General features: G+C 45.9%; 1 protein-coding gene across 2 annotated transcripts in view; it reads left to right on the top strand.

Annotated features, from left to right (window-relative positions):
- SGSM1 (small G protein signaling modulator 1) overlaps positions 1 to 26,535 on the top strand; it is a 446,529-nt gene that overhangs the window by 386,296 nt on the left and 33,698 nt on the right. For both annotated transcript variants that reach the window (XM_063913222.1, XM_063913221.1), the window contains exons 15-18: positions 10,657 to 10,802; positions 11,344 to 11,472; positions 21,730 to 21,912; positions 22,825 to 22,896. In XM_063913222.1, coding sequence (XP_063769292.1) covers positions 10,657 to 10,802; positions 11,344 to 11,472; positions 21,730 to 21,912; positions 22,825 to 22,896 — 530 coding nt within the window. The remainder of the gene's footprint in view (positions 1 to 10,656; positions 10,803 to 11,343; positions 11,473 to 21,729; positions 21,913 to 22,824; positions 22,897 to 26,535) is intronic.

The following is a 26,535-nucleotide window of genomic DNA, read 5'->3' as shown; positions in this document are numbered from 1 at the left end:
ACACCTTTGCAAAGTTCTATAAGTTTGATACCCTGGCTGAGGAGGACCTCCTGTTTGCTCAATCGGTGCTGCAGAGTCATCCGCACTCTCCCGCCCGTTTGGGAGCTTTGGTATAATCCCCATGGTCCTTACGGAGTCCCAGCATCCTCAAGGACGTTAGAGAAAATAAGATTTTACTTACCGGTAAATCTATTTCTCGTAGTCCGTAGAGGATGTTTGGCGCCCGTCCCAAGTGCGGACTTCTTCTGCAAGACTTGTATATAGTTATTGCTTACATAAGGGTTATGTTATAGTTTTTCGGTTGAACCGTGGCTATGTTGTTGTTCATACTGTTAACTGGGTAAGTTTATCACAAGTTATACGGTGTGTTTGGTGTGGCTGGTATGGATCTCGCCCTTAGATTTACAAAAATCCTTCCTCGTACTGTCCATCTCCTCTGGGCACAGTTTCCCTAACTGAGGTCTGGAGGAGGGGCATAGAGGGAGGAGCCAGTGCACACCCAGAGTCCAAAGCTTTCTTAAAGTGCCCTATCTCCTGCGGAGCCCGTCTATTCCCCATGGTCCTTACGGAGTCCCAGCATCCTCTACGGACTACGAGAAATAGATTTACCGGTAAGTAAAATCTTATTATAATATGTTCCCATCAGAATAATAATAAAAATATAATGTTCCCTTTAGTATATTTCATATAAAACAAGCCATACATTTAACACATTGGGGGTCATTCCGAGTTTATCACTCGCTAGCAGTTTTTAGCAGCCGTGCAAACGCATTGTCTCTGCCCACCGGTGAGTGTATTTTTGCTTTGCAGAAGTGCGTACGCCTGTGCAGCAGAGCGCCTGCAAAATCCTTTTGTGCAAAAACAGCCCTTTAGTTACTTATCCTGTGCGTTGATTCTAACGAGGGAGCGACGGTTTTTGACGTCACACATCCGCCCAGCCACGCCTGTGTTTTTCTAAGCACTCCCTGAAAACGGTCAGTTGACACCCAGAAACGCCCTCTTTCTGTCAATCACCTTACAGCCGTCTGTGCGGTTGGAATCGTCGCTAGAACCAGTGCAAAACCACAATGGACTTTGTACCCGTAAGACGCGTGTGCGCATTGCGGTGCCTACGCATGCGCAGATTAGCCGTTTTTACACTGATCGCTACGCAGCGAACAACGGCAGCTAGCGATCAACTCTGAATGACCCCATTATACAGTATGTATAACCCATTAGTGTAGTAATTCATACTTATAATACATCATACAGCATATCACAAGTACAGTACTGCAGGACATTAATACCAGCATATCAGAACAATTCAATAAAGAAAGAGTTTATGCAAAAGTATTGCAGAACACTGCAAGTAATGCTAGTATAACCACAAGTAGTGCTGCAGGACATAGTAGTATTACTGCAGGATATTGCTTTGATCCCAACATACAAAGTACTGCAGAACATCGCACTGATGCCAGGAGCACACTAAGCACAGCAAAACTAGTAGCATAAGCCCCAAGGTTGTAGCATATTACACTATTACCAGTATGACTGCAGGACTTTACTCCTAGGGTTGCAGGACATTGTACTCACAGAATTATAATTGTAAGACATTACTTCCAGAGCTGCACCACAATACACCAATGATATCAGCCCTAGTCCTAGGGCTGCAGGATATTGCACTAATGACAGTATTATACTTGCATACTCTTCCGAAACAGCCAGGAGGCTCACGAAAATCATGCCCTGGGGAAGAGTCTCCCAGAGCCAGCTGTCATCCGCCAATTTAGCAAGCAAAAGTGGTCAATCCGAATGGCGGCTGATGTGATTCGCGATTAATGAAACAATGTGATTTCTCTGACGTCCTAGTGGATGCTGGGACTTCCGTAAGGACCATGGGGAATAGCGGCTCCGCAGGAGACTGGGCACAAAAGTAAAAGCTTTAGACTAGCTGGTGTGCACTGGCTCCTCCCCCTATGACCCTCCTCCAAGCCTCAGTTAGATTTTTGTGCCCGAACGAGAAGGGTGCATGCTAGGTGGCTCTCCTGAGCTGCTTAGAAGTAAAAGTTTAAATAGGTTTTTTATTTTCAGTGAGTCCTGCTGGCAACAGGCTCACTGCATCGTGGGACTAAGGGGAGAAGAAGCGAACTCACCTGCGTGCAGAGTGGATTGGGCTTCTTGGCTACTGGACATTAGCTCCAGAGGGACGATCACAGGTTCAGCCTGGATGGGTCCCAGAGCCGCGCCGCCGGCCCCCTTACAGAGCCAGAAGAGCGAAGAGGTCCGGAGAAATCGGCGGCAGAAGACGTTCCTGTCTTCAGATAAGGTAGCGCACAGCACTGCAGCTGTGCGCCATTGCTCTCAGCACACTTCACACTCCGGTCACTGAGGGTGCAGGGCGCTGGGGGGGAGCGCCCTGAGACGCAATAAAACACTATAAAAACCTTATATGGCTAAAGAAATGCATCACATATAGCTCCTGGGCTATATGGATGCATTTAACCCCTGCCAGTTTTCCTGAAAAAAGCGGGAGAAAAGGCCGCCGTGAAGGGGGCGGAGCCTTTCTCCTCAGCACACAAGCGCCATTTTCTTTCACAGCTCCGCTGGAAGGACGGCTCCCTGACTCTCCCCTGCAGTCCTGCTACAAGAATCAGGGTAAAACAAGAGAGGGGGGGCACTATTGGCAGCTAATATAAAACAGCAGCTATAAAGGGAGTAACACTTACATAAGGTTATCCCTGTATATATATAGCGCTCTGGTGTGTGCTGGCAAACTCTCCCTCTGTCTCCCCAAAGGGCTCGTGGGGTCCTGTCCTCTTTCAGAGCATTCCCTGTGTGTGTGCTGGGTGTCGGTACGATTGTGTCGACATGTATGAGGAGGAAAATGATGTGGAAGCAGAGCAATTGCCTGTGTTAGTGATGTCACCCCCTAGGGAGTCGACACCTGACTGGATGGTCGTATTTAAAGAATTACGTGACAGTGTCAGCACTTTGCAAAAAACTGTTGACGACATGAGACAGCCGGCAAATCAATTAGTGCCTGTTCAGGCGTCTCAGACACCGTCGGGGGCGCTAAAACGCCCGTTACCTCAGATGGTCGACACAGACCCAGACACGGATACTGAATCCAGTGTCGACGGTGAGGAGACAAACGTAATGTCCAGTAGGGCCACACGTTACATGATCACGGCAATGAAGGAGGCATTGAATATTTCTGACACTACAAGTACCACAAAAAAGGGTATTATGTGGGGTGTGAAAAAACTACCAGTAGTTTTTCCTGAATCAGATGAATTAAATGAGGTGTGTGATAAAGCGTGGTTTTCCCCCGATAAAAAACTGCTGATTTCTAATAAATTATTGGCACTATATCCTTTCCCGCCAGAGGTTAGGGCACGTTGGGAAACACCTCCTAGGGTAGATCAGGCGCTCACACGCTTATCAAAACAAGTGGCGTTACCGTCTCCCGATACGGCCGCCCTTAAGGAACCAGCTGATAGAAGGCTGGAAAATATCCTAAAAGGTATATACACACATACTGGTGTTATACTGCGACCAGCAATCGCCTCAGCCTGGATGTACAGCGCTGGAGTGGCTTGGTCGGATTCCCTGACTGAAAATATTGATACCCTGGATAGGGACAGTATATTATTAACTATAGAGCATTTAAAGGATGCATTACTATATATGCGAGATGCACAGAGGGATATTTGCACCCTGGCATCTAGAGTGAGTGCGATGTCCATTTCTGCCACAAGAGCGTTATGGACGCGACAGTGGTCAGGTGATGCGGATTCCAAACGACATATGGAAGTATTGCCGTATAAAGGGGAGGAGTTATTTGGGGTCGGTCTATTGGACCTGGTGGCCACGGCAACGGCTGGAAAATCCACCTTTTTACCCCAGGTCACCTCTCAGCAGAAAAAGACACCGTCTTTTCAAACTCAGTCCTTTCGTTCCCATAAGGGCAAGCGGGCAAAAGGCCACTCATTTCTGCCCCGGGGCAGAGGAAGGGGAAAAAGACTGCACCAGGCAGCCTCTTCCCAGGAGCAGAAGCCCTCCCCCGCTTCTGCCAAGTCTTCAGCATGACGCTGGGGCTCTACAAGCGGACTCAGGCACGGTGGGGGGCCGTCTCAAGAATTTCAGCGCGCAGTGGGCTCACTCGCAAGTGGACCCCTGGATCCTGGAGGTAGTATCACAGGGGTACAAATTGGAATTCGAGACGTCTCCCCCTCGCCGGTTCCTGAAGTCTGCTCTACCAACGTCTCCCTCCGACAGGGAGGCGGTAGTGGAAGTTATTCACAAGCTGTATTCCCAGCAGGTGATAATCAAGGTACCCCTCCTACAACAGGGAAAGGGGTATTATTCCACGCTGTTTGTGGTACCGAAGCCGGACGGCTCGGTGAGACCAATTTTAAATCTAAAATCCTTGAACACTTACATAAAAAGGTTCAAATTCAAGATGGAGTCACTCAGAGCAGTGATAGCGAACCTGGAAGAAGGGGACTATATGGTATCTCTAGACATCAAAGATGCTTATCTCCATGTCCCAATCTACCCTTCTCACCAAGGGTACCTCAGGTTTGTGGTACAAAACTGTCATTATCAGTTTCAGACGCTGCCGTTTGGATTGTCCACGGCACCACGGGTCTTTACCAAGGTAATGACCGAAATGATGATTCTTCTTCGAAGAAAAGGCGTCTTAATTATCCCTTACTTGGACGATCTCCTGATAAGGGCAAGGTCCAGGGAACAGTTAGAGGTCGGAGTAGCACTATCTCAGGTAGTGCTACGTCAGCACGGGTGGATCCTAAATATCCCAAAATCACAGCTGATTCCAACAACACGTCTACTGTTCCTGGGGATGATTCTGGACACAGTCCAGAAAAAGGTGTTTCTCCCGGAGGAGAAGGCCAGGGAGTTATCCGAGCTAGTCAGGAAATTCCTAAAACCAGGCCAAGTGTCAGTGCATCAATGCACGAGAGTCCTGGGAAAAATGGTGGCTTCTTACGAAGCGATTCCATTCGGAAGATTCCATGCAAGAACTTTTCAGTGGGATCTGCTGGACAAATGGTCCGGATCGCATCTTCAGATGCATCAGCGGATAACCCTATCTCCAAGGACAAGGGTGTCTCTCCTGTGGTGGTTACAGAGTGCTCATCTTCTAGAGGGCCGCAGATTCGGCATTCAGGATTGGATGCTGGTGACCACCGATGCCAGCCTGAGAGGCTGGGGAGCAGTCACACAGGGAAGAAATTTCCAGGGCTTGTGGTCAAGCATGGAAACGTCTCTTCACATAAATATCCTGGAACTAAGGGCCATTTACAATGCCCTAAGTCAAGCAAGGCCTCTGCTTCAGGGTCAGTCGGTATTGATCCAATCGGACAACATCACGGCAGTCGCCCACGTCAACAGACAGGGCGGCACAAGAAGCAGGAGGGCAATGGCAGAAGCTGCAAGGATTCTTCGCTGGGCGGAAAATCATGTGGTGGCACTGTCAGCAGTGTTCATTCCGGGAGTGGACAACTGGGAAGCAGACTTCCTCAGCAGACACGACCTCCACCCGGGGGAGTGGGGACTTCACCCAGAAGTCTTTCAAGTGATTGTAAACCGTTGGGAAAAACCAAAGGTGGACATGATGGCGTCCCGTCTCAACAAAAAACTGGACAGATATTGCGCCAGGTCAAGGGACCCTCAGGCAATAGCGGTGGACGCTCTGGTAACACCGTGGGTGTACCAGTCGGTGTATGTGTTCCCTCCTCTGCCTCTCATACCAAAAGTACTGAGAATCATAAGAAGGAGAGGAGTAAAGACTATACTCGTGGCTCCGGATTGGCCAAGAAGAACTTGGTACCCGGAACTGCAAGAGATGCTCACGGAGGACCCGTGGCCTCTACCTCTAAGAAAGGACCTGCTCCAGCAGGGACCTTGTCTGTTCCAAGACTTACCGCGGCTGCGTTTGACGGCATGGCGGTTGAACGCCGGATCCTGATGGAAAAAGGCATTCCAGATGAAGTCATCCCTACCCTGATCAAAGCCAGGAAGGATGTAACCGCGAAACATTATCACCGCATTTGGCGAAAATATGTTGCCTGGTATGAGGCCAAGAAGGCCCCCACAGAGGAATTTCAACTGGGTCGTTTCCTGCATTTCCTGCAAGCAGGACTGTCTATGGGCCTAAAATTAGGATCCATTAAGGTTCAACTTTCGGCCCTGTCGATCTTCTTCCAGAAAGAACTGGCTTCAGTGCCTGAAGTTCAGACGTTTGTCAAGGGGGTACTGCATATACAGCCTCCTTTTGTGCCACCAGTGGCACCTTGGGATCTCAATGTAGTTTTAGGGTTCCTAAAATCACATTGGTTTGAACCACTCACCACTGTGGAATTAAAATATCTCACATGGAAGGTGGTCATGCTGTTAGCTCTGGCGTCAGCCAGGCGTGTCTCAGAATTGGCGGCTTTGTCATATAAAAGCCCTTACCTAATTTTTCATTCAGACAGGGCAGAATTGAGGACTCGTCCTCAATTTCTCCCAAAGGTGGTTTCAGCGTTTCACATGAACCAACCTATTGTGGTGCCTGCGGCTACTAGGGACTTGGAGGACTCCAAGTTGTTGGACGTAGTCAGGGCCCTGAAAATATATGTTTCCAGGACGGCTGGAGTCAGAAAATCTGACTCGCTGTTTATCCTGTATGCACCCAACAAGCTGGGTGCTCCTGCTTCTAAGCAGACGATTGCTCGTTGGATTTGTAGTACAATTCAGCTTGCACATTCTGTGGCAGGACTGCCACAGCCAAAATCTGTTAAAGCCCATTCCACAAGGAAAGTGGGCTCATCTTGGGCGGCTGCCCGAGGGGTCTCGGCTTTACAACTTTGCCGAGCAGCTACTTGGTCAGGGGCAAACACGTTTGCAAAATTTTACAAATTCGATACCCTGGCTGAGGAGGACCTGGAGTTCTCTCATTCGGTGCTGCAGAGTCATCCGCACTCTCCCGCCCGTTTGGGAGCTTTGGTATAATCCCCATGGTCCTTACGGAAGTCCCAGCATCCACTAGGACGTCAGAGAAAATAAGAATTTACTTACCGATAATTCTATTTCTCATAGTCCGTAGTGGATGCTGGGCGCCCATCCCAAGTGCGGATTGTCTGCAATACTTGTATATAGTTATTGTTACAAAAAAATTGGGTTGTTTATTGTTGTGAGCCATCTTTTCAGAGGCTCCTACGTTTATCATACTGTTAACTGGGTTCAGATCACAGGTTGTACAGTGTGATTGGTGTGGCTGGTATGAGTCTTACCCGGGATTCAAAATCCTTCCTTATTATGTACGCTCGTCCGGGCACAGTATCCTAACTGAGGCTTGGAGGAGGGTCATAGGGGGAGGAGCCAGTGCACACCAGCTAGTCTAAAGCTTTTACTTTTGTGCCCAGTCTCCTGCGGAGCCGCTATTCCCCATGGTCCTTACGGAAGTCCCAGCATCCACTACGGACTATGAGAAATAGAATTATCGGTAAGTAAATTCTTATTTTTCCACTATGACACAATCATGTCATCTTGCCAACTTTCCCATGATGACCCACCTCACCAGCTGAGCTGACCTGGCTGTCCTCTCCCAGGGGGCAAGTATGAACAGTATGACTGCAGGACATTACTACCAAGGCTGCAGGACATTGCACTAACACCAGTATGATTGCAGGATATTACTCCCACCAGTATGACTGCACGACATTACTCTTAGAGTTGCAGGATGTACTCGCACCAGTATAGTTGCAGGACACTGCACTTACCCTAGTATAGCTGCAGGACATAGCATTTACACGGGTTAGTTGCATGACATTACTCCGAAGGCTGCAGGAGATTGTATTTACATGAGTAGGGCTGCAGGACATTGCAGTCACACTAGTATGACTGCAGAACATGGCGCTCCCCCCTTGTTGGAGCTGTGCCAGTGTGACTCTCTGCAGACACTGCAGATGAGTAGTATCTACACAGCTCCATCTTTCTCCCGGCCAGCTTACTTCATTCACAGCAGAGATGTAAAGGATGGAGGCATGTCTGTGCTTCGATTGGATAAGTGACTGTGCCTAATATGTCACTCAGAGCACGGCTGAGCAGACAATGCTGAGGATAGAGTTTCTTGAGTTCCTGCACCCTCCTTAGCTTTACAAGCACACAGCAGCAGCTGTAGTAACCAAAAGGTGACCTATGTACAATGGCCAAAGGCAGTACTATAGGGACCAGTCTACCCCTGCATAGGCCATGCCCCAATGGTAGTGGGTGGAGCTCTGAAGAAGGGGGTACAAGGGATTAGCCCAGCCACTCGGCAGGACAGTCTGATCCTGACCGCCCTTATCCATATGTTCTCATAGATGCCACCATTATTAGCCTTATGCCTAGTGCAAAAGATCCATATGAAAACAGGTAAACTCTGCATAGCACAAATGTGCGCTAATTGTATATGACTCTGAATCGCCCATGGTTGTGTGAAAACATTTTCAAATCATTTACAAGATACACTAAGCAAATGGACTTATGTTCAGCATCCCCTCTGGGTACAATGGGCCTAATTCAGACCTGATTGCAGCAGCAGATTTGTTAGCTAATGGGCAAAACCATGTGCAATGCAGGGGCTGCAGATGTAACATGTGCAGAGAGAGTTAGATTTGGGTGGGTTATTTTGTTTATGTGCAGGGTAAATGCTGGCAGCTTTATTTTTACACTGCAATTTAGATTTCAGTTTCAACACACCCCACCCAAATCTAACTCTCTCTGCACATGTTACATCTGCCCCCCCCCCCCCCCCCCCTTGCAGTGCACATGGTCATGCCCATTTGCTAACAAATTTGCTGCTGTGATAAGGTCTGAAGTAGGCCCGATATTCCACAACTTGATTCCTGTAGCCCATTCCTTCCATCATGCTACCTATAATACACAACAGCAGTTTGGGGTGATATTTATAGTAATATGTTGGAAAAACAACATTAATGCTCCCTTTCCAGTGTATACCAGTTAATGCTCCTTAGTTCATGTGCCAGATGATAGTTATATAATATAATGGAAACAAATACTGAGCACAGCCAGAATGCAAGCTACAACATTTTACAACCCTTGGTTGCTGCCAGTTATGTATATCATCTGCTCAGAACTCAGAGACTTAAGGCCCATACACACTGGGCGGTTTTGAGCTGAAAGCAGGTCACTTTTGGTGTTTTGAGCTGCTTTCAGCTCAAAGCCGCCCAGTGTGTATGCCCCAGCGATGTTTTTTTTGCCCCAGCGATGAGCACTGATGCGCGCCCCCACTTCAGCGCCAGCGGCCGCCGTTCATCTGCCGGTATTACCAGCAGATGAACGGCAGGATGAATGGCGTCCTGCTATGGAAAGCCGTTCACCCCCAGCTGACATCGCTGGGCAGGGGGGAAAATCGCTCAGTGCAGTGTCGGACTGAGTCATGAAGGGCCCACCGGGGAAATGCAGTGGTAGGGGGCCCATGCTTAAGGGTGTGGCCAGGCTCCCATGGGGATGTGGCCAATCACCACAGAGGTTTGACTAAGCATTACAGAGTGCATTGGCTGAGCCCCTTGATAAATATATTTAGTAAACACTGCTACTGCATGCATGATAATGTACCAGATAAATAATTGTAATGCACTGTAGAAAATACACCAAAGTCCTGAGAGTGTAATGTAACATATGTATAATGTATAATTAAAATGCACTAGGATAGTGTCTGAAACCTAATCCCTAGAGCAGGCTTTTTACTACCAATGTGCCGTGGCACACTAGTGTGCCGCGACCAGTTGCAAGGTGTGCCGCGGAGCCAGAGCAGCTTCCTGCACCTTCAGAGTGAACTGTTGGCCCAGGCTCTTCTTAAAGGATCAGTCGTGCTCCGACCATGACCTATGCCTTGAAGATGCGGCGTTGTGATATCATAGGTCACAGCTGCCGCGTCCCACCACCCAGCCAGCCCACCCACCTGCATACACATCTTCCAGTTCCCGCCTGCATACACAGCTTTCCTTGCCGACCGCCCACTGCTCAATATTCGCAGCACTCCACTATGAACAACCCACGCCACTGAGGAACAGGGAGGAGGACAGCTGACCAGTATGGGCTAATATTTGTTATTTTATTTCTCCTGTAGGGAACAACAGGATTTCAATAGGATTTATGTGGGGAGAAAAAGGATTTATGGGGGTACAATGTGAATAATTCATGTGGGGAGCAATAGGATTTATGTAAGGAGCAATGTGATTGTTTTTCCTGTGTAGGCCAATGTATGTGTGGATTTGTTTTTACTGTGAGGGCCAATGTGTGTGTTTTTTCTGTGGGTAACTGATGGTGCGCCTTGGAAATTTTAAAATATTGTTTGGTGTGCCGCGAGTAAAAAAAGGTTGAAAATCACTGCCCTAGAGGATGGGGTTGGCCCACCGCGGGAGTCCCCTGTGGGCCAGTCCCGCACTGGCTCAGTGTGTATGCACTGAGCGATTTTCAGCCCAGCGATCTCAGCAATCATCGCTGTGCATACACGCTGACCAAAAACGCCCAATGTGTATGCACCTTAATGCTGATTGCAAAGTGAGTGGGATAACTTTATTTTTGTAATACAGTTCTTTGTTTATCTCAGTATTTTTTTAAGTACATGATTTCCAGGTGAATAGTGCATTTTTAATATTCTAGGGCTTGCCTACTGCAGACACCTGTCTACTGTGAGAACACATTTATCAGCTTTGGTAAATCATTCAATTGTGTATCCTGATGTTCCGAGTAACGCCAGCTGTGGTCTAACAGTGGATATATGGCAAACGTTTTTAAAAGACAGTACGGTGAGTAATACATTTTGATTAAGAAATTATTAAGAAATTTGAAACTGTTCTCATATTGTGCATGCATGTAGTTTGCATTATGGTTGAAGGACGTTTGGACAGAAAATATTAACAGCGTATTACAGGGGTAAATCGACTGCATCTCCTCTGAACTGTCATGAAAAGTACCATGTAATAAAGACATCTGGGCCGTCTCTGATTTTATCCAAATATTGCCTCTCTGCTGAACTATTTTCTGTATCTTAATTTTTATTTTTTTGTAGACTAATAAAAAGCAGGTAATTTTACTACACTGTTAATATTGTGCCCTTGAAGACGAAGTAAAGCACTCCAAAAACATCTTTATATTCAGCAATGGACCTTTAGGCAAAAGTTGGTGATCTACTGAACTTTTGGGATATTCAGCAGTGTTAAATCTAAATTATAGAAGCTTGTCAGTTTGCTTGTTTCCAAAGTCATGTTACATTTCTATGCTGTACATTGTATCACTGGTTGAAAATAGTAGGCGCAGTAAAGCATTTGTGTATTGTCTTTCCATCAGAGTTATGAAGAGCAGGAACTGTTACGTCTTATTTATTATGGGGGAATTCAGCACGAGATCAGAAAGGAAGTTTGGCCTTTTCTCCTTGGACATTATCGGTTTGGGATGATGGAAGCAGAGAGAAGAGAGGTTGGTGCTCCTCAGAGGTGATTGATATCACACAATAGCATTGACATGGCGCACTGCTTTGATCAATTGCACATTTTGACAAAAGGTTGATATTTTTTTCACCTTTCTGCTATATCTTTTAGTAACATAATTCTATTTGCTTAGGAAAAACCTTAGACTGTTGTCTAGAGAACATTGCGGACTTGCTATTTAGTCATTAATTTACATGGCTGACTTACTTTCTTTAATATGGACTATAAAATATAGAAAATTAAAACACATTCTAAGTACTCAATATTAAAACTGTCCCATTATTCATAAAAGTTAATTTTATTACACATCAATAGAAGTAAAATACATTTAGAGTATAATGGGGCAGATGTATTAAGCCTGGAGAAGTGATAAAGAAGTGATCAGGGGAAGGTGATAAGACACCAGCCAATCATTACAGGTTTGAAAAAAGATAGGAGCTGATTGGCTGGTGCATAATCACCTTCCACTGATCACTTCTTTATCACTTCTCCAGGCTTAATACATCTGCCCCAATATTAGTTAAAAGCATAAGATAAACCTGCAGAAATCGTATAAATAACTATTAAATATGGATTCTCACCATCATCATTGTTAGATACCATACTTCCAAATGAATGCAAGCATTCTCTGATGAAATAACTTTTATTGATGAAACGCAACAGGAAATCTAGGAAGCCTTCAGGATTGTCTCCTATGTTTAGTTGGGATTCCAATACACATATGATTATGATTCCAGAGTTGAAGACATACTGTAAGAAGATCCTGCACACAGTATACCATTGCAGACATTGACTGCTACATATCCATTAATGTGGAAGGGTGGTAGGTAGGACAAGACTGATAAGTCTATGTGTGATGATGTGTTTGTATTCTAAACATAAACTAAACCAGAAACAAAGAGTTCACTATTAAAACTACAGGTTGAGTATCCCATATCCAGAGTTCAGAAATAAGAAATATACCAAAATACGTAATTGCCTGATCGCTACTGAGATAGTGACACTTTTGCTGTCTGATGTTTCAGTGTACACAAACTTTGTTTCATGCACAAAAAAATAAAAATATTGTAAAAATTTACCTTCAAGTTATGTGTAGAAAGCAGGCATTACCAACTTCAGTCCTCAAGGCACACACTAAGGGGTATATGTAAAAATACAATTATCCCGAATGCGCAGAAAAAGTGCAGCCGTAAGTGAGACCAGGTGTTATCTAAGGACTGGCTGGAGATACAAAGTTTTAATAAAATATGTGCACTTAGCGCTCTATTGAAAGGATAATAAAAATATTACTTACCTTTTAAATTTTCTCCTGGGCCCATGAGTTTCATCAATATATAGTGGGGTTCTCCAGAGGGTATATAAAAAGTAAATAAAACAATAAAAACAATGGTGTGATCTGTGCAGGCTGGGAAGCCGCGGCCTGACCTTGTCCTTACTGATGATTGGGATCTGAGGAAGCAATGACAAGGTCAGGCCGCGGCTTCCCAGCCTGTACAGATCACACCATTTTTTTTTGTTTTATTTACTTTCTATATACCCTCTGGAGAAACCCTCTGTATATTGATGAAACTCATGGACCCAGGAGAAAATTTAAAAGGGAAGTAATATTTTTATTATCCTTTCAATGGAGCGCTAAGTGCACAAAATTTTATTAACACTAAGGGGTATATTTACTAAAGTTTGGGTTTATAGAAGTGGAGATGTTGCCCATAGCAACCAATCAGATTCTGCATATTATCTTCTAAAAGGTGCTAGATAAATAAGTGGAATTTAATTAGTTGTTGTAGGCAACATAATCCCACACTTCAGTAAATATACCACTAACAGTGTAGGTTTTAGTGATATCCAGGCTTCAGCACAGATGGTTAAATCAAAATAACTGAAGGTACTAATTAAGTCACCTGTGCTCAAGCATGGTTATCACTAAAACCTAGACTGTTAGTGTGCCTTGAGGGTCGAGGTTGGGAGTGCCTGGTATAAGGTGTGTATGAAACATAAATGCATTTCATGTTTAGATTTGGGTCCCATCCCCAAGTTACTGTATGGTATGCAAATATTCCAAAATACCGAAAAATCTGAAATCCAAAATACCTCTGGTCCCAAGCATTTTGGATATGGGAGACTCAACCTGTATTACAATGTGGTGATTCTCGCAAATACACTATTCTCACTAAGCTCTCACGGGCAGGGCCCCTAACCCTCATGTGCTTATCCTTCTCTTACTTAAACCATCCTCAACGGCACCTAATCCTGTGGTTTTCTGCCACTCTGATACTTATGTCAGTGTTATTTACCCTGTACTTGTCCTATATTGTCTTCAACTGTAAGTCACTGTTGTCCTGTTTTGATTTTTCATTTATGTACTCTGTAATTGGGCGCTGCGGATCCCTTGTGACACAATATAAATAAAGGATAATAATAATTACATACCTCCCAACATGACCCTCTCCAGGAGGGACAAAATGCTCTGCTTCTGCACTTTTCTCTTAATTTATGATTGCCAGCACAGGTTAATGGATAAGAAATGCTTGGTACACACTAGTAGATACTGTATATCGGCAGATCAATTGATCTGCCGATATATCTATGGATGGACCGTGCAGAGTGTTGAGCATACACACTGCCCGATCAGTTGGGACTGACGTCACAAACTGGGCGCCCGCCCAGTTCAGCTGTCAGTCGCTGCCGGCTGCTGCAGCATGTGTACGGGCGGTCGGCGGCCCTCCCGTACACACACAGCGATGCACTAATATATCCGTAGATATATTGGTCATTGGCTGTGCTGCAGGGCCGACACGATATGTCTTTGAACGACAGCGTTCACAGACATATCGTTCGTACACACTGGCCGACAGACCCGTGATATATCGGCCTTTCAATAGAATATATTTATAAGAGATTTGCAGAATTGATACTATGCTAATAACTGCTGATGTCAATGTATTGTATTTCGACTAGCCGCTGCTACCTTCGACCCGTTCGCGGGAACGCACGCACTCATGTGATCCTATGGATCGCAGGTGCATGGACAGTTCACCTCCATGGCCGCGGGCACGCTAGTAGTGGCAATCGACTTGCAGGTGGATGACTTTTCTGTAGCACTTTTACCCACACATTTATCAGTAAATAGAATACCAACATTTAAACTAACGGGCCTTAATCAGAGATGGATGCGCCTGCTGCGTTCACATGCAGCGACTGCATCCATCGGGTCTGTGCAACCCTTCACCATGCAATTGCATCCCGTACGGATGCGGTCGCATAATAATTGAAAGCTGCGGGCGTTGTGGGGGGCGGCACTGCAGCATTTGTGGGGCGTGATCCGGACAACGCAGGCGTGTCTGGACCATTTTCGGGGCAGCTTCGTGATGTCACACACAGCCGCTCCAAGACAAAAGATGGTGCCACACCGCTTGCCAGCACAGCCAAGCTATGCAGGCAGGGGGTCGTCCTCTAATCGATGCGTTCACAATGACATTGCAAACGCAACGATTACGCAACACACATGCTGGATGGCCTTGACCTGTGCTGAGCGGCCCCCAGCTTGTGAGTATATGGACAAGATCTGCATCCATCTCTGAGTAGTCCCCAAAATCCCTAGGTCACATCTTCATCCATTAATAAACAGCAAAACATTTTTCAGAAGATTGTTACATAAAGCCTCCATACACTTCCCTCTTCAATTCCATTTATTTCTCTAACGTCCTAAGTGGATGCTGGGACTCCGTAAGGACCATGGGGAATAGCGGCTCCGCAGGAGACTGGGCACAAAAGTAAAAGCTTGAACTAGCTGGTGTGCACTGGCTCCTCCCCCTATGACCCTCCTCCAAGCCTCAGTTAGATTTTTGTGCCCGAACGAGAAGGGTGCATGCTAGGTGGCTCTCCTGAGCTGCTTAGAGTAAAAGTTTATTTTAGGTTTTTTATTTTCAGTGAGTCCTGCTGGCAACAGGCTCACTGCATCGTGGGACTAAGGGGAGAAGAAACGAACTCACCTGCGTGCAGAGTGGATTGGGTTTCTTAGGCTACTGGACATTAGCTCCAGAGGGACGATCACAGGTTCAGCCTGGATGGGTCCCGGAGCCGCGCCGCCGGCCCCCTTACAGAGCCAGAAGAACGAAGAGGTCCGGTGAAATCGGCGGCAGAAGACGTTCCTGTCTTCAACTAAGGTAGCGCACAGCACTGCAGCTGTGCGCCATTGCTCTCAGCACACTTCACACTCCGGTCACTGAGGGTGCAGGGCGCTGGGGGGGAGCGCCCTGAGACGCAATAAAAAACAGAAATACCTTAGGATGGCAAAAGAAATACATCACATATAGCTCCTGGGCTATATGGATGTATTTAACCCCTGCCAGTTTTCCAGAAAAAAGCGGGAGATAAGGCCGTCGTGAAGGGGCGGAGCCTATCTCCTCAGCACACAAGCGCCATTTTCCCTCACAGTTCCGCTGGAAGGACGGCTCCCTGACTCTCCCCTGCAGTCCCTACAGAATCAGGGTAAAAACGAGAGAGGGGGGGCACTATTGGCAGCTAAATTATAAACAGCAGCTATAAAAGGGAGTAACACTTATATAAGGTTATCCCTATATATATATAGCGCTCTGGTGTGTGCTGGCAAACTCTCCCTCTGTCTCCCCAAAGGGCTAGTGGGGTCCTGTCCTCTATCAGAGCATTCCCTGTGTGTGTGCTGGGTGTCGGTACGATTGTGTCGACATGTATGAGGAGGAAAATGATGTGGAAGCAGAGCAACTGCCTGTATTAGTGATGTCACCCCCTAGGGAGTCGACACCTGACTGGATGGTTGTATTTAAAGAACTACGTGACAATGTCAGCACTTTACAAAAAACTGTTGACGACATGAGACAGCCGACAAATCAATTAGTGCCTGTCCAGGCGTCTCAGACACCGTCAGGGGCGATAAAACGCCCGTTACCTCAGTGGGTCGACACAGACCCAGACACGGATACTGAGTCCAGTGTCGACGGTGAGGAGACAAACGTAATGTCCAGTAGGGCCACACGTTACATGATCACGGCAATGAAGGAGGCATTGAACATTTCTGACACTACAAGTACCACAAAGAAGGGTATTATGTGGGGAGTGAAAAAACTACCAGTAGCTTTTCCTGAGTCAGATGAATTAAATGAGGTGTGTGATAAAGCGTGGGTTTCCCCCGATAAAAAAGTGCTAATCTCTAATAAATTATTGGCACTATACCCTTTCCCGCCAGAGGTTAGGGCGCGTTGGGAAACACCCCCTAAAGTAGATAAAGCGCTCACACGTTTATCTAAACCAGTAGCGTTACCGTCTCCTGATACGGCCGCCCTCAAAGAACCAGCGGATAGAAGGCTGGAAAATATCCTGAAGGGTATATACACACATACTGGTGTTATACTGCGACCAGCAATCGCATCAGCCTGGATGTGCAGTGCTGGAGTGGCGTGGTCGGATTCCCTGACTGAAAATATTGATACCCTGGATAGGGACAGTATATTACTAACTATAGAGCATTTGAAGGATGCATTACTATATATGCGTGATGCACAGAGGGATATTTGCACCCTGGCATCAAGAGTGAGTGCTATGTCCATTTCTGCCAGAAGAGCGTTATGGACGCGACAGTGGTCAGGGGATGCGGATTCCAAACGACATATGGAAGTATTGCCGTTTAAAGGAGAGGAGTTATTTGGGGCCGGTCTATCGGACCTGGTGGCCACGGCAACGGCCGGAAAGTCCACCTTTTTACCCCAGGTCACCTCTCAGCAGAAAAAGACACCGTCTTTTCAAACTCAGTCCTTTCGTTCCCATAAGTACAGGCGGGCAAAAGGCCACTCATTTCTGCCCCGGGGCAGAGGAAGAGGAAAAAGACTGCACCAGGCAGCCTCTTCCCAGGAGCAGAAGCCCTCCTCTGCTTCTGCCAAGTCTTCAGCATGACGCTGGGGCTTTACAAGCGGACTCGGACACGGTGGGGGCCCGTCTCAAAAATTTCAACGCGCAGTGGGCTCACTCGCAAGTGGACCACTGGATTCTGCAGGTAGTATCACAGGGGTACAAACTGGAATTCGAGACGTCTCCCCCTCGCCGGTTCCTGAAGTCTGCTCTACCAAAGTCTCCCTCCGACAGGGAGGCAGTTTTGGAAGCCATTCACAAGCTGTATTCCCAGCAGGTGATAATCAAGGTACCTCTCCTACAACAGGGAAAGGGGTATTATTCCACGCTGTTTGTGGTACCGAAGCCGGACGGCTCGGTGAGACCAATTTTAAATCTAAAATCCTTGAACACTTACATAAAGAGGTTCAAATTCAAGATGGAGTCACTCAGAGCAGTGATAGCAAACCTGGAAGAAGGGGACTATATGGTGTCTCTGGACATCAAAGATGCTTATCTCCACGTCCCAATCTACCCTTCTCACCAAGGGTACCTCAGGTTTGTAGTACAAAACTGTCATTATCAGTTTCAGACGCTGCCGTTTGGGTTGTCCACGGCACCTCGGGTCTTTACCAAGGTAATGGCCGAAATGATGATTCTTCTTCGAAGAAAAGGCGTTTTAATTATCCCTTACTTGGACGATCTCCTGATAAGGGCAAGGTCCAGGGAACAGTTAGAAGTCGGAGTAGCACTATCTCAGTTAGTGTTACGTCAGCACGGGTGGATCCTAAATATTCCAAAATCGCAGCTGATTCCAACGACACGTCTCCTGTTCCTAGGAATGATTCTGGACACAGTCCAGAAAAAGGTGTTTCTCCCAGAGGAGAAGGCCAGGGAGTTATCCGAGCTAGTCAGGAATCTCCTAAAACCAGGCCAGGTGTCAGTGCATCAGTGCATGAGGGTCCTGGGAAAAATGGTGGCTTCTTACGAAGCGATTCCATTTGGAAGATTCCATGCAAGAACGTTTCAGTGGGATCTTCTGGACAAATGGTCCGGATCGCATCTTCAGATGCATCAGCGGATAACCCTGTCGCCAAGGACAAGGGTGTCTCTTCTGTGGTGGCTGCAGAGTGCTCATCTACTAGAGGGCCGCAGATTCGGCATTCAGGATTGGATCCTGGTGACCACAGATGCCAGCCTGAGAGGCTGGGGAGCAGTCACACAGGGACAAAATTTCCAGGGCTTGTGGTCAAGCATGGAAACATCTCTACATATAAACATTCTGGAACTAAGGGCCATTTACAATGCCCTAAGTCAAGCAAAACCCCTGCTTCAGGGTCAGGCGGTATTGATCCAATCGGACAACATCACGTCAGTCGCCCACGTAAACAGACAGGGCGGCACGAGAAGCAGGAGGGCGATGGCAGAAGCTGCAAGGATTCTTCGCTGGGCGGAGAATCATGTGATAGCACTGTCAGCAGTGTTCATTCCGGGAGTGGACAACTGGGAAGCGGACTTCCTCAGCAGACACGACCTTCACCCGGGGGAGTGGGGACTTCATCCAGAAGTCTTCCAAGAGATGGTAAACCGTTGGGAAAAACCAAAGGTGGACATGATGGCGTCCCGTCTCAACAAAAAACTGGACAGATATTGCGCCAGGTCAAGGGACCCTCAGGCAATAGCGGTGGACGCTCTGGTAACACCATGGGTGTACCAGTCAGTGTATGTGTTCCCTCCTCTGCCTCTCATACCAAAAGTACTGAGAATCATAAAAAGGAGAGGAGTAAGAACTATACTCGTGGTTCCGGATTGGCCAAGAAGGACTTGGTACCCGGAACTTCAAGAGATGCTCACGGAGGACCCGTGGCCTCTACCTCTAAGAAAGGACCTGCTCCAGCAGGGACCTTGTCTGTTCCAAGACTTACCGCGGCTGCGTTTGACGGCATGGCGGTTGAACGCCGGATCCTGAAGGAAAAAGGCATTCCAGAAGAAGTCATCCCTACCCTGATAAAGGCCAGAAAGGATGTAACCGCAAAACATTATCACCGCATTTGGCGAAAATATGTTGCATGGTGTGAGGCCAATGAGGCCCCTACAGAGGAATTTCAACTGGGTCGCTTCCTACATTTCCTGCAAACAGGACTGTCTATAGGCCTAAAATTAGGGTCCATTAAAGTTCAAATTTCGGCCCTGTCGATTTTCTTCCAAAAAGAACTGGCTTCAGTGCCTGAAGTCCAGACGTTTGTCAAAGGTGTACTGCATATACAGCCTCCTTTTGTGCCCCCGGTGGCACCTTGGGATCTCAATGTGGTTTTGGGGTTCCTAAAATCACATTGGTTTGAACCACTCACCACTGTGGAATTAAAATATCTCACATGGAAGGTGGTAATGCTGTTAGCCCTGGCTTCAGCCAGGCGTGTCTCAGAATTGGCGGCTTTATCTTATAAAAGCCCTTACCTGATTTTTCACACGGATAGGGCAGAATTGAGGACTCGTCCTCAATTTCTCCCAAAGGTGGTTTCAGCGTTTCACGTGAACCAGCCTATTGTGGTGCCTGCGGCTACTAGGGACTTGGAGGACTCCAAGTTACTGGACGTAGTCAGGGCCCTCAAAATATATATTTCCAGGACGGCTGGAGTCAGGAAATCTGACTCGCTGTTTATCCTGTATGCACCCAACAAGCTGGGTGCTCCTGCTTCTAAGCAGACGATTGCTCGTTGGATTTGTAGTACAATTCAGCTTGCGCATTCTGTGGCAGACCTGCCACAGCCAAAATCTGTAAAAGCCCATTCCACAAGGAAGGTGGGCTCATCTTGGGCGGCTGCCCGAGGGGTCTCGGCTTTACAACTTTGCCGAGCAGCTACTTGGTCAGGGGCAAACACGTTTGCTAAATTCTACAAATTTGATACCCTGGCTGAGGAGGACCTGGAGTTCTCTCATTCGGTGCTGCAGAGTCATCCGCACTCTCCCGCCCGTTTGGGAGCTTTGGTATAATCCCCATGGTCCTTACGGAGTCCCAGCATCCACTTAGGACGTTAGAGAAAATAAGAATTTACTTACCGATAATTCTATTTCTCATAGTCCGTAGTGGATGCCGGGCGCCCATCCCAAGTGCGGATTGTCTGCAATACTTGTATATAGTTATTGTTACAAAATTCGGGTTATTATTGTTGTGAGCCATCTTTTCAGAGGCTCCTTCGTTTATCATACTGTTAACTGGGTTCAGATCACAGGTTGTACGGTGTGATTGGTGTGGCTGGTATGAGTCTTACCCGGGATTCAATATCCTTCCTTATTATGTACGCTCGTCCGGGCACAGTATCCTAACTGAGGCTTGGAGGAGGGTCATAGGGGGAGGAGCCAGTGCACACCAGCTAGTTCAAGCTTTTACTTTTGTGCCCAGTCTCCTGCGGAGCCGCTATTCCCCATGGTCCTTACGGAGTCCCAGCATCCACTACGGACTATGAGAAATAGAATTATCGGTAAGTAAATTCTTATTTTTTAGGATATATTGTGAACAGTTTGAGTATTTTTGGATTACTTCTAATCTGCGTTTCACATTATTAAATATCTACTATAACTATTTTGAGAATAGCAAAGTAGCAGTTATAAGTACTTTCATTATCTATGGTAAGGTTTATTAAAGTTAGTTTGGTGAATCTCTGTGACTGAATATATAAGGCGGTATCCTACTAGCCACGGTAGCTTAATTCCCGCGTCTGGGACTATCCAATTAGTCCTGATGCCGGCACTTATCAGGGATTTTGTTTTGCCTCCCTAACATCAAATCTGTGATAAGAAGCCTTTTTTTCCCCCATCACAGCCATGGAAAATACATAGGTCCACAACTTTTTGTGGATCTTATGTGTTTTTTGCTATTTTTGTTTTGTTTTTGTGGCTAATAGGATACCCTCATAATCTTGTTTTTTTTTTGTGTGATTTCTTTAAAAAAAAAAATCTATTCTTATTTTCAAACAAAGAAATACAAAGTGACATTAAAAATATCCACGACAGTGCAGAAAAATAACACTCAAAACAATACAATACAATCTAGCCAGCATTGCAGGCAAATCAAATGGACCATGATGTGCATGACATAGAATAAACAACGGAGCAGCATTTTGTCTCATAGCAATGTGTAAATAACCAAAATTGAGAGCACTAACTGATACCAATAAAGAGGACAGAATGTAGTGATTTCTTTAATGCGTGGACCTATATACTGTATATACTGTATATGAAGTTGTGATTCTACAAAGCTGAGGATAAAATAAGTAGCAGGTCGCCCATACTGATAATCTTTGAGTTATGTGGAGTTAATGATGTCATCTGTAAGTATAAACTGTTATTATACTTTTGCTTTTTCCTGTTGCAATCACCATAGGTGGATGATCAAATCCGCGCCTGCTACGAGCAAACCATGGCAGAGTGGCTCGGGTGTGAGGCTATTGTGCGTCAGAGGGAGAAGGAGTCTCATGCAGCTGCTCTATTGAAGTGCTCTTCTGGAGCCAGCTTAGACATCCAGATCCAGAGGATGTTGCACAGAGACTCCACAGTCAGCAATGAGGTCAGCTGCAAACCTCTTATATACAGCAAATACTCATCATGTGATATATTGAGTCAAGTAGAAATAGTTTGCCATTAATAACATTACCAAATGGAAAACTTACATGCTGTTGTATATTGGCAGTTTTAAAACACAAGCACATAGGTATTGGAGTAGACAAGTATAACTGGATCCGGCATCCAGAAATTATCAAAAACCAGAAAGGCATAAAGGGACCAATTCAGAGTTACACCTGCCTTGTGTGCATAAATATGAATGCGTTTATTCCTCATAAGCAGACTTGTACGCATCTATGGGAATGCACAACCCCGATTCATAAACTTCCCATGTAGCTGAAGTCTGCATAGTGCGCAGTTCTGTCAGCATATCCTTGTTAAACTTAGCCTATACACGAATGCCCCATTGCCATCCAGTTACATCCTTTATCTGCAAGTGGATACGAGTCAGAGTTGCGTACATTTAGCAAAGCACTTCTCTCACAATTATACCAGCTCCATTAGAGAGATTATATTTGGCATCGCTACCATTGTGAGAAAGGGATGCGTTTAGCCGACACCAAAAAATAAGTATTGTGGTTAGGGCTCGGTTGGGAAGGTTAGGATTAGGAACTGGGGGGTTAGCCCTAACCGCCATCCCTGAGGGTTAGGGGAGGGGAGGTGGGGTAAAAAAATATTTACTCCCTCCAACATCAGGATCTTCAATGTCAGGATGCCAGTGTCGGTCATGTGACTGCCAGCATCCCGACATGTGGTATATCATAATGAACCCGTCAGAATAGCTATTTATAATCCAAAGGCACTTTTCCCAGGTTTAACTCTATGGTGGTGTTTCTTGTTTTTTTGCTTGATGCTTGTAGCGTCTGATATAAAAAAAAGATTATCTTTAAACCTTAACCATTTACTTTCTTTTCAGTCTTCCCAAAGCTGCAGTTCTGACAGACAAGACCACGCACGCCTACAGAGTGATTCCAGCACAAGTACACAGGTAACATCACAGCATGTGTACAAGAGATGCATATGGTGGACATGTGGCTGCTAGCAGAGCTCTAAGGATCCCTAAACTTCAGTATGAGTTGCTTTTTACTAAAAAGTTTTATAAATTATCTGCAAATAAATGCAAAACTATTTTGGAGCTTCTTTTGAAGTGCACTGGAATGAGTCTCTCCCAGGCTGATAACAAATAACAATAGCTTGCATTAAGCTGTGTAGCAAAAACTAAATACATTGTTAAACTTCTTATGATATGGAGATTTATAAATATGAAATTGCATTCCTTGTGGTCATTTAAGTTTTAATACTTTGAGGATTTTGGAAATCATTTGGAGTATATGTAAGAACATGAAATTTCAATTCTCCAGAAATCTTTGGAGAGCAAAAAGAAAGAAAAATCTGATGTGACTGCAAGATCCTTAGGGATATATAGGTAATGTTCCCCATCCATTTAGGTGACTCCAAAAAGGGCAATCTGATAAAGAGCCTTGGTCAACCACCCCAATAATGCATTCTACAAATAGCATATCGTCCAAGACAGACATACAGCCTATGTTTACGTTTGCCAAGACCACCTCATAGTAAGGAATGCTGTAATGTCACTTCCTTTACAGTAAAGAGCTCTTTCCTATGCAGGTGGTGAAACCAATGCAACTTGCCATATGTATGGTAAATGGTACAGGAAGTTAATTAGAGAAATATTTTATTTATATTAACTTCAAATATATTTATACATTCACATTTTGTCACCTCTAAAGCTAGCAAATCTAGTCTTTGTACCCACTCTTTATCATTTATTAATGATGTTTCCTGCTTCTAAACCCTCTTTAGTTATATGTCTTTTTTACAGGGGTCCCAAACGCCATATCCCAAATTCATTATGTAGTCTATTATTATTATTATTTTTTTTATTATTATTATTATTATTATTATTTTTGTAAAAAAAAAATCCATTACTTTAATCGTGACAATATATTACACCACACTATTCATTAAGGGGTATCATGATGCAAATAAATAAAATACAATGACATGAAACAAAAGTCAGAGGCTACCTTTTCCTAAATGAGCTTACAGTATAATTGCTGAGGGAACATACGTAACTCAGTGGAATAGCAGTTGGAGCTTATGGTTGGGAAATAGGGACCCACAGCTTCTGCTTCTGGAAAAAGCTTTTTCTCTTGTGCTGTATGGACCAATCACTAATGACTTAACATTTCTGCACCAAGGGCCTAATTTAGTAAGGATTGCAAATTCTAATCCAGTAAGCATTTGGGATGGCAGGAAGACACAGAGCAAGGCAGCAGCTGCAAAGGCAAATAATGAGGGATATATGCATTTATCCCTCATTATTTGCCTTTGCAGCTGCTGCCTTGCTCTGTGTCCTCCTGCCATCTGTCAACTACTATCCCTAATACTAAGCATACACTGTCCAATTATTTCATTTGGGGCGGCAACAACCCGCACTGCTCTCTTGTAACCCACGTTGTGTATGCATTTTGGGCCCAGGGCCTACATCATCTCAGATACAGACTTCCTGAATCCAGCTGTCTGTATACTTAGCTTACACAGATTGACCGTGGTCTGCTAACATCAAGAGTCGTAGCCGATGGCTATGATGGTGATCCGCTACTGTGTGCTCAGTTGCAGCAATCGGATCTCACAGATGCATTTTATTTGTACAGAATTGCACAGCCGCTTCCCTGCAACTGCAATTCCATACAAGTTGGAATCAGGCCCTGTGTTATTTGTGAAATAGTTTTCTACGATATATTTAAATTTCTCTATCGTCCTAGTGGATGCTGGGGTTCCTGAAAGGACCATGGGGAATAGCGGCTCCGCAGGAGACAGGGCACAAAAGTAAAGCTTTCCGATCAGGTGGTGTGCACTGGCTCCTCCCCCTATGACCCTCCTCCAAGCCAGTTAGATTTTTGTGCCCGGCCGAGAAGGGTGCAATCTAGGTGGCTCTCCTAAAGAGCTGCTTAGAGAAAGTTTAGCTTAGGTTTTTTATTTTACAGTGAGTCCTGCTGGCAACAGGATCACTGCAACGAGGGACTTAGGGGAGAAGAAGTGAACTCACCTGCGTGCAGGATGGATTGGCTTCTTGGCTACTGGACATCAGCTCCAGAGGGACGATCACAGGTACAGCCTGGATGGTCACCGGAGCCTCGCCGCCGGCCCCCTTGCAGATGCTGAAACATGAAGAGGTCCAGAATCGGCGGCAGAAGACTCCTCAGTCTTCTAAAGGTAGCGCACAGCACTGCAGCTGTGCGCCATTTTCCTCTCAGCACACTTCACACGGCAGTCACTGAGGGTGCAGGGCGCTGGGAGGGGAGCGCCCTGGGAGGCAAATGAAAACCTATTTGGCTAAAAAATACCTCACATATAGCCTCCGGGGCTATATGGAGATATTTAACCCCTGCCAGAATACACTAAAGAGCGGGAGACGAGCTCGCCGGAAAAGGGGCGGGGCCTATCTCCTCAGCACACAGCGCCATTTTCCTTACACAGCTCCGCTGGTCAGGACGGCTCCCAGGTCTCTCCCCTGCACTGCACTACAGAAACAGGGTAAAACAAGAGAGGGGGGGCAAAATAGTGGCAAAAATTATATTATAAAAGCAGCTATACAGGGAGCACTTATTATAAGGCTATCCCTGTCATATATAGCGCTTTTGGTGTGTGCTGGCAAACTCTCCCTCTGTCTCCCCAAAGGGCTAGTGGGGTCCTGTCTTCGTTAAGAGCATTCCCTGTGTGTCTGCTGTGTGTCGGTACGTGTGTGTCGACATGTATGAGGACGATATTGGTGTGGAGGCGGAGCAATTGCCAAATATGGGGATGTCACCTCCTAGGGGGTCGACACCAGAATGGATGCCTTTATTTATGGAATTACGGGATAGTGTCAACACGCTAAAGCAGTCGTTTGTCGACATGAGACGGCCGGACAATCAGTTAGTGCCTGTCCAGGCGCCTCAAACACCGTCAGGGGCTGTAAAACGCCCTTTGCCTCAGTCGGTCGACACAGACCCAGACACAGGCACTGATTCCAGTGGCGACGGTGACGAATCAACCGTATTTTCCAGTAGGGCCACACGTTATATGATTTTGGCAATGAAGGAGGCGTTACATTTAGCTGATACTACTGGTACCACTAAACAGGGTATTATGTGGGGTGTGAAAAAACTACCTATAGTTTTTCCTGAATCAGAAGAACTAAATGATGTATGTGATGAAGCGTGGGTTGCCCCCGATAAAAAGATGCTAATTTCAAAGAAGTTATTAGCTTTATACCCTTTCCCGTCAGAGGTTAGGGCGCGCTGGGAAACACCTCCTAGGGTGGATAAGGCGCTCACACGCTTATCTAAACAAGTGGCGTTACCCTCTCCTGAGACGGCCGCACTTAAAGATCCAACAGATAGGAGGATGGAAAATATCCAAAAAAGTATATACACACATACAGGTGTTATACTACGACCAGCTATAGCGTCAGCCTGGATGTGCAGTGCTGGAGTAGTTTGGTCAGAGTCCCTGATTGAAAATATTGATACCCTGGATAGGGACAATGTTTTACTGTCTTTAGAGCAAATAAAGGATGCATTTCTTTATATGCGTGATGCACAGAGGGATATCTGCACAC

The sequence above is a fragment of the Pseudophryne corroboree genome, chromosome 1 (genome assembly GCF_028390025.1).
Source record: "Pseudophryne corroboree isolate aPseCor3 chromosome 1, aPseCor3.hap2, whole genome shotgun sequence".
NCBI lineage: Eukaryota > Metazoa > Chordata > Amphibia > Anura > Myobatrachidae > Pseudophryne > Pseudophryne corroboree.
Note: the sequence above shows the minus strand (reverse complement) of the source record. Positions and strands in the feature narration are given on the sequence as shown.